The sequence below is a fragment of the Lolium rigidum genome, chromosome 3 (genome assembly GCF_022539505.1).
Source record: "Lolium rigidum isolate FL_2022 chromosome 3, APGP_CSIRO_Lrig_0.1, whole genome shotgun sequence".
In the NCBI taxonomy this organism is placed as follows: Eukaryota; Viridiplantae; Streptophyta; class Magnoliopsida; order Poales; family Poaceae; genus Lolium; species Lolium rigidum.
The window spans coordinates 8,736,712-8,745,530 of NC_061510.1; the positions used below are offsets into that span (position 1 = coordinate 8,736,712).

At 52.2% G+C, this 8,819-nt stretch overlaps 1 protein-coding gene across 1 annotated transcript; it reads right to left on the reverse strand.

Annotated features, from left to right (window-relative positions):
* Positions 1-3,768: 3,768 nt before the first annotated feature.
* Positions 3,769-5,973, reverse strand: LOC124701146 (expansin-B4-like). Its single transcript, XM_047233191.1, has 4 exons — positions 5,718-5,973; positions 5,133-5,242; positions 4,500-4,684; positions 3,769-4,102 (listed from the first exon to the last, which is right to left on the reverse strand). Exons 1-4 carry the CDS (start codon positions 5,971-5,973, stop codon positions 3,769-3,771), a joined length of 885 nt encoding a protein of 294 aa, XP_047089147.1.
* Positions 5,974-8,819: the final 2,846 nt, after the last annotated feature.

An 8,819-nucleotide genomic window follows, 5' to 3' on the forward strand; every position in this document is an offset into this window, starting at 1 on the left:
TCGACTGGTGCGAGAAACACTAAGATTGTGTTTCAAATGGAATGCTCCCAGGCAATTGGCAGTGGGTTTCAAAATTTAACCTTGGCAGCAGCTCGCATCTCTTTTCTAGTTCTCCTAGACAAAACAGGAGTAAATCCTTCGTCATCATTTTTCCCCTCGGTGGAATCCAACAATTGAATCTTCATCCCTTCACCTGCTTCATTCGTTTCATCAACAACCTCTTTATTTCCAAGACAGTGTTCCGTGGCACCTGGTAGTGGCCCCATCCAGCATGGCGTGTATGGGAAAGAAAGTTGTATCTCGTTATCCCCCAAGTGAGTACGGCCTAGGCATCGAACCTTAGAGGTGTTCAAATGGCATGCTATCACGAGTTCCGAGCTCGAGTTCAGTAAGGCGATTTCCTTGTATGGATGGAATCCAAGAAACTCATGTGCCCCGCAGCCGTGCGTTGCAACCCAGTCCTCCGTGTTGATCACGTCTTTGTCATCAGGGTCACATTCAGAATTCTCTTCGAGTACTAGTGCTTCGTCGTAGTCACGATCTTGTAAGATCCAAGATCCCCGAGCGAAGTCGAGGCGACGCCATGGCACTGTGGGCTTGAGGTTGATGTCACTCTTAATCACCCACTCCATGTGACCACGTGATTCATCGAGGAACCAAATCTGAAACACTTGATCCGTGCAAGTGTATGCACAGTACACACCCTTCTCCGATTTACCTATACGGCGTTCGTTAAATCCCTTCTTTTCTTTTGGCAGCTCGATTACTTGGTATGTATTATCCGACAATTTTATTCTGCAAAGATTAAAACCGTCACCAGACCATCGATTAAATAATAGTAATAAAATGTAATCATCCAGCTAGTGAAGAAGCAAGAAATCCAAACATGTAAAGTGTGAGAATACCTTAAAACAAAATTTGGTTCACAGTTAATGTAGAGTGCTCCATGCCAGTAGGCAGCGCCTCTGTAGAAGCTGTGCACATCACAGTCGGGGACAGTTCCAGCAGCCTTTCCTCTCCGAACAAACCACCTATCTTCCCACTCCCCGGTCCTCGACGAGAAGACATCCATGACGTACGGTGAAGGTGGCCATTCCATCGCGGAGAGCAGCGGCTTATCCATCCACGAGTGCTTGCACACAAGTCCACTCAAAATGTTGACCGAGATATCAGGGACAACAAAGACCTCGTAGTGCGGGGACTCAGCAGGATCGAACACAAGATATTTGGTATAGTTTCCCCCATTTTGCATCCTGAGGAAGGATGCGCCCGTCATTTCCGGCACTTGCACCCATCGCCGCGTGGCGGGGTTAACCACGCTGTCGTTAGAAAGCAAGAGGAGACCATTGCAGGAGTCCAATATCGAGCGCTCATAGTCGATCCAGTAGCCCGGGCAGCCGAGATCGGCGGGGATCTGGCGGCCGGTCGAAGGACGGGAGAAGAGCACCGGCCTAGGGTATTCCTGCTGCCGGTACCCCGGTGTAAAGCTCGAGTCGTACAGCTCGAGGAAGATGCCTTCGAGCGAGGGCGTGAGGAGCTCGGCACGATGGTCGTCGACGGCTGCGCGCCACGACTTCGACACGCAGCGGGATATGGCGAGGCTGGCTGGAGGGAGGCGGCGGAGAACGTCCAGCAGCATGTCCTCCGATAGTATCATTGTCGGGTCCATGTTTGTCGACGGTGTCGAAGCTCAAAGAGATCGCGCTTGTTCGGGTGTTGTGGCCGGATTACCTGATGGGTGCTTGGTTTTTCTGGCACCGCGCGCCACCCTGGCTATATATTCACCTGGATGGAGTCCGTGTCCGACTCGACTACGACAAGGCCAAAACGAACGAAGGGTGTACGTATGCCAATTGGGCCGAGCGAATTCAGTGCCTATACGGACGTGGACGTACATGACTCGCAGGCTCGGCCGAAGCTGGGCTGCGGAGGAGACGGGCTGGAGTGCATGTCCGGGCCTGGGCGCCTGGCTAGAGAATTCGAAAATGCAGTTGGTAATCGGTGTCCGGATGGGAGGGGCTCTCTCCCCTCACTGCTCTCGCTCCCAACCCCTTGAGAGTCGAGCACGTGTCCCCGGCTTCTACCTCCACCCTCTCGGGCTGCCTCGTCGGACGGAGGGGATAGGGGGATGCGGAGGTCTTCTAGCTTCGAGACGGCATGCTCCTGCTGCTCTACCCCAAGTGGCAATGTCCCCGGTGGTGGAGCAGTTGGCCGTGCCCGACAGCGGTGTACAAGCGGTGGAGAAGGAGCCATGAGAAGAACAAGACCTGATTGCGTTTCTTTTTTCTATTTTAGGGTCTTCTTTGCAATCATGCAGGGCCATGTTGTACTTTCTCTTTCTTCTGATGTCCTTTCTGTCAATGTAATTTCACCGTTGATAATATAAGGCGGCATCGGGGTCCTTCCAGACCCCTCCCAGTTCCAAACAAAATGCAGTTGGTGTGAAACTGAAACCTTAACTTTGACGGACAAGTATCGAATTTCCTTGTCAGTCAGAAACGCTAGCACCACGCTTGATTATCCAGAAATAATAAAATAAATTGATAAAATTTTAGCATTTTAGGGAAAAAATCTCAGCATTACTCAAAAATGAAGTAAGAAACGGGAAAAACTGTAACAAAAATGGACGAATACATCCGTGGCATGTATGACCCTGAAGGTTGAGAAGCTGGAGTAACTGCAAGGTGTGGGCACCCGTAGCATAGAGATAATAGCATCTCCATTCCCGTTACCACCAGATAACTGTGTGACATTGCGTGTTTAAGAGAGCTTTTCGGTCCGAGCGTCACAAAACCATATTCGGTGTCCCGAGTCCATCCCCGCTACACAAGGCACTTTTCGGACGTGCCGAACACAACAGGATGGTGGCGTGGCTAGTGGTGGGCCCTCTATGTCATCGCTATAAAGCCACGGGTAGGCAACTTTTCCAAAATGGTGGCGACGACGATTTCCGAGGCGGAGACAAATGAAGCGCCTTGTTGTCCCTTCGCTTTCTCTACGGGTCGCTGCCAATTATGCCGCACCACTCCTTCCTGCCATTTTTCGGCCGCTTCCCGCCTCTGTTTCCCCCGTCGTCTCCGCCTATAAAACCTCATCCTCCTTCCCTACCACCACCACCTATTCAATGTTGGGCAGCAACATCGGGCTAGCACCTCCACCGGCCAAACATGTATTGTCGCCCCTCAAGCCCAAGCTAGGCGAGGACGACACGGAGGGGTTCGCCCAACTTGAAGTGCGCTTTCTTTGTCTAGTCAATGAGTGGTTTGCTTGCCTTGAATTACCAATATAGGCAAAAAAAAAAAAAACGATGAGGTTGAACGGTGAATTCTAGAGTTTTTCCCAGACCTCCACACAAGTTTCAGGAATCGAGGGGAAATGCAGCCCGTGAAAAAAAGGCAGACTGAAATTGGAAGCCGCATGGCAACATTGATGAATTTGTACATATAGCCAGAGTGATGGACGCATCATGGATGAAGCATGATTCACATATATATAAATGGATCATGGATACATCATGCAAGGATGCAGCACATATACTGCTCGTGCATCCCCCGAATTATAAGTCTGAAACAATTAATGCAACAGCTAGTAGATTGAAGCGGGCGGGAGAGCGTCCGTGCGCCCTCATTTCTCTGGGCGCACTACTACGCGTGCCTCCTCTATATCCCACCTAGTAGTACGATGCAGACATTCAAATTCCAGCAACTTTCAACTCGCGCCAAAACAGAACCAGATGGGGAGCTCCGGCTGCCCCTCCGATGGAATGCTCTAGCTGTACTGGACGATGGAGCGGTAGAATGTGTTTGGGCGCCAGTTCTTGGGGATGACGTTGCGCGCCACGAGCGTCTTGCCGGACTCGTTGCGGATGCGGACGGAGAATGGCGCCTGCAGGCGGTGGTTGGAGTCGAGGCGCCAGATGGATCCCCAGGACTCGCGCATCCTCGTCCACCTTCCGCCACCACGGCGGCCGGACTCCATGAGGTCCACCTGCACGACGTCGCCGTCGCCGTTCTCGTACTCCACCAGGATGGCCATGTACACGGCGTTGGAGCCCTCCTCCACGTGGAAGCCCACCTTGAGCCCCGGGAACTCGCACGGCACCCTGCGTTTTCAGTTTGAGATTGTTAATAAGAGCCAGGTAGATCTAGATGCAATTAGGCTTGCTATAGGAGGGAATCTTTCCATGTTACTACTGGTGCTGCTTTCTTGCTAACATGGATGTCTGAATTTAAAAAGAAAAAAGGACAGAGCACATGATCTGTGGACGGATGTCGTTTGAGTCGTTGTTCACAGGAGGAGGACGACGACAGGGGAGAGACAAGAGGTGGGCAGTCGGGCATGTGCCGCAGCCCAGTGAGGTTGTGCTTGTGTGAACAGGAGGGACTGGTAGCAGAGTTAATGTGGGCTGTTGGCAGGTACAGACAGAGGGCTCACCGGAGCACACGCCGGCCGTGCCGGTGAGTGAAGAAGACGGTTTATGTGGAGTAAAAATTGTATACCTTGTGAATGAGATGTCGATGATTCCGGCGTGTCTGAGCTCGTCGTTGCGGCCGGGCTTGGCGAGCTTGCCGAAGGCGGTGCCGCTGAGGTCGAAGTGGTAGGGCGCCACGGGGTAATAGTTCATGTCCGTGATCACCACCGTCTCCGTCCGACCCGAGCAAGCCTTGTGCTTCGTGCACTTGATCTGCACCATCGCCATTGTATTAGTACATCGTCAACAATGAAACAATAGTACTACCAGCAGCTAAGGTAGAAAATATCTTCAACTCTGGACTTTTTTTTATAAAAAAAACTACTATTTGGAAATCACAGAGAGGCCGGGGAGAGGACAGGAGACACTGGTCCGTTTGCATGGGACGCTGTGCCACGCACTGCAGCGGGAACGTGCCGTCGCAGGCGCGCTGGTGGACCCACGCTGCAGTGGCACGGGCCAGCCGGCCAAACAATAATCAAACCCAACTAGCTCTAGCTTTGACTACAAGTACAGACCGAGTATAGAGAATCCAATGCAGACTAAGTGACACGATCCAATCATCCAAACCCTTAATCTTGCACTTAGTAGCTATACTAGCAGAAGATTACTAGTACTCCTAGTAAGAGCTAGTGGTAGAGTGAAGATTTAGAAGTAGTACCTTGTAGCATGCGCCGCATCCCTTGCCGTCCTTGAACAGCGGCTGGTTGCCGCAGGAGGTCATGGCCATGAACGGGTACTTGTTCACGTTCTTGAACCCGCAAGCGCCGCCTGCAAGCACATTCACACAGCCCGACGCCATTGTTGCCGTTGTTAGGAATAATCAAAAGATTGGTACTAGTACTTGCCAAGTACGGGGTACCAGCTCGTGTAGTATACATAGTATTAGTTCACGTTGGATTAAGTGTCCATGTAGGTTTAGGAATAGCTTGAGTCGGTTTAGTCTAGGAAACATAGTACTAGTCGGTTTGGTATTGTTGGCTGGTGCGTGTATATAAGCACAGCCTAGGCGTTGAGTTTTGTACAAAAAAAGAGGAAAACAGAAAAGCAATAAATAATAGTTTAGAGGGTGCGACACGCACCCTTGGCGATAAATTTTGTGTCACGTGTGTTCATCTAGTTTGATGTGATTGATCCGTGGGCAAATCCCAACAGCCGTCAGTAACCAACCTCGAGCCAGGCAAAGCAGAGCAGAAGCAATGTACATAACCAGCTCGTACTAGATCTGAGAAAAACGGAGGCGTACCGTTGTCGTAGGGGCCGGCGCCGTTGGGCGCGCCGTACCAGGTGGCCCTGGCCACGCCCGACTGGCCGAAGGACGCGGCGCTCTCGGTGAAGTTGGGGCCGACCACGTCGCCGGCGACGCCCGTGTCCAGGCTGGACTCGTCGGCCTCTGGCTGCTCGGCGACGGCGCAGCGGCCGGGGAAGGGGAAGGAGAGAAGCAGCATTGCTGCCAGGACCAGCGGCGGCGCCGCCACCAGGAGCGCCAGCTGCTTCGCCATCTTCCGGCTCGCCCCTTGTAGTGTAGTGCAGTGAGCTTGGCTGTGTGTGGTGTTGGTGTTGGTGGGGGAAGAGGTCCGTGGTGGGCACCCCGATTTATAACCGGCCGGCGAGCTGGTACACTAGCACAGTAGTACACTTGGAGGAGGAGCTCTGAGCAGAGCACCACGTAGAATATTGCTACTTGCGGGTGGTGGTGTGGTTGCAGAGAGAACGTGCCATGTTGCGTCGCACATGGCTACCCTAGATACACGCACAGCATGGCGTTAACCGGCTACGCGCGTAGCTAGGCGCGCGAATCATCGTATCACTGACAGCCATCATGCACCCAAAGACTTCTGTTTTTCCAACTGTTGTACTCGTACAAAAAAATATCTTGAAAATTTTGAACATGTTCACATTAATCTAGTTTCTCCTCATCCGCTGTCCCAGTCGCGCGAGACCTCTCTCCGGCCGCTAGGTACCCCCTCCCTCTATGGCTGCCTCCCATGGCCGACTCCGGAGATGACCCCCATCCAAACTCTAGCGAGTCGTCCTCCGATCCCCACCCAACATCCGTTGCCGCCGCCGGCGGCCTTAGTTGTGGTGGCCATGCCCTACCGGCAAAGACGAGCAGTGATGGTGGCCCAACCCTAACGGACCCCCGTGCACGAAAAAGGCTCATCGCCAGGGCACTGGTGGAAAGTTGGCGACATTTTCAGCGAGAATGACGGCCAGCACATATCGGCGGGTGGGCTGTTACGGCCAACCCTAATATGGTTGACAACATCTTGGCACATCATCTATGATTGGCATGGAGGCAACTCCATCACCTTCGGCGGATTGCCTCCGTCGGGGATACCGTGTGGTTGGATTCCAATGGGACATCAATGGATTCCTCGGGTGACGTGCCTTCCGCGGCTCCTTCTGTTGCATCTAACTACACGCACCTGGGAGGCGAGGCTCCGTTTGAGCAGGGCTGACAAATGACAATGGTGGCACCAGTGGGCGTCGTCATTAGTTATTGAAGTCGTCGTCATTGCGAATCTCCTGCTCCCGCACAGATGTATGCGGGGAAAATCTTAGATCTAGGTGTTGCGGTCAGAAACCCACCGGCGGGCAGCGACTGGCAACACCGTAGAGCCGGGAACAACTCAGGGCTGCGGCTGGCCCCAGTCCCTCAGAGCGACGGCCCGCAAAGCCTTCTGGTCACACGTCCGATGTCGTCGCAAGGGCGTGCCACCTAACCTATACCCGGTCGAGAAGGTGTTGGATGATGCCTCGCTTAGTTTCCTGCATGGCATACACGTAAACGTTAAATATGAGCCTCGATCGGCTCTCGGGTTGTCTCGTGAATCGGCTCAAAGAGCCGATCCACCCATGATTCGTACGAGGTGTACGAATATATGGTGGTCCCGCTTGATCAAGATAAAGCTAAAGCGATCTACGACGATTTAGGGTTTTCACCGCATAATCGGATCATCCTACTCACGATTGGGCCTCGCGCTCGCGTACGGTGATCGTAAGCCGATCCTAGACAGGGCCTAAAAACCAACACGAGGTTGATCCCCGAACATCCTCGTCTAGGGCTAGCAAACTACATCCTACACGCCGCCGGATCCTCCAACCCTTTGTAAGGCCTAACTATTGCGGATATTAAACTAATCCTTGAAGAACAAGGAGCAACCGTAACGGATCGGATCTACTAAACAATGATCAAGCGGGTGCCGCCCCTACACCTAAGATAGGTGTAAGGGCGGCTAGATGTATAAGGGTTGCACTACGATAGCATATGATACGAAGAACAATGCTAACCCTAACACATCTAAGATAACTACGTTGCTCGCCATCAAAAAGGCTTCAAGCACGAGCAACGCATGAACAACGTAATAAGCTTAGGCTGCCTAGATCGCAAAATGCGATCTAGGCAGCATGGTGCTTACCGGAAGAAACCCTCGAGACGAAGGAGTTGGCGATGCGCCGAGATTGGTTTGTGTTGAACGTTGGTTGTTGTTTATTTCATAAACCCTAGATACATATTTATAGTCCAAGGGACTTTCTAACGTGGGAACAATCCCAACCGTGCACGAGGCAAACTCTAACTAACCGACACGTAATCTAATATGTTACAGATACAAGGGCAAACTAGCCCAAACTTTGCATATAAGGCCGATTCACGTATTTCTTCTGTAAATAATCTTTAAGCCCATCTTGATCGCGGCCCACCTCTGACTCGGTCACTGGTGATAACACATGCCCCCCTGGTTTTGGAAATGACATTTCCAAAATCATTATGCTTTCTTTCGTCGGGTCATGTCGTGGCAGAGCAGGACTGCCGCAGAATCTTCCATCATTTCGCCTCGCCTCCTTGGCTTTTCTGCATGAATTGATAATTTCGGCATCACGCCCTCAAGAACCGTCATGGCATTAAATCTCCACTACACCCCCTTTATTTATCTGTGCCAAACGGTTCGCCACTCCATCCCCTTGCTCTGTTCTGTCCACCAGCGCCAAAAAAACCCTCTTCCCCTGTAGCAATTGTAGGATAACGTTGCATAGAAAACAAAAAAATTTCTACCGCGAACACTCAATCCAAGCCAAGATGCAATCTAGAAGACGGTAGCAACGAGGGGGTATCGAGTCTCACCCTTGAAGAGATTCCAAAGCCTACAAGATGAGGCTCTTGTTGCTGCGGTAGACGTTCACTTGCCGCTTGCAAAAGCGCGTAGAAGATCTTGATCACGATCGGTTCCGGCGCCACGAACGGGCAGCACCTCCGTACTCGGTCACACGTTCGGTTGTTGATGAAGACGACGTCCACCTCCCCGTTCCGGCGGGCAGCGGAAGTAGTAGCTCCTCTTGAATCCGA

Coding starts and splice junctions, on each gene's coding strand:
- LOC124701146 (XM_047233191.1), bottom strand. CDS start 5,973: ATGGCGAAGCAGCTGGCGCTCCTGGTGGCGGCGCCGCCGCTGGTCCTG. Junction 5,243..5,717: donor CGCCGGCCCCTACGACAACG/GTACGCCTCCGT, acceptor ATGTGCTTGCAG/GCGGCGCTTGCGGGTTCAAG. Junction 4,103..4,499: donor ATCGACATCTCATTCACAAG/GTATACAATTTT, acceptor CTGAAAACGCAG/GGTGCCGTGCGAGTTCCCGG.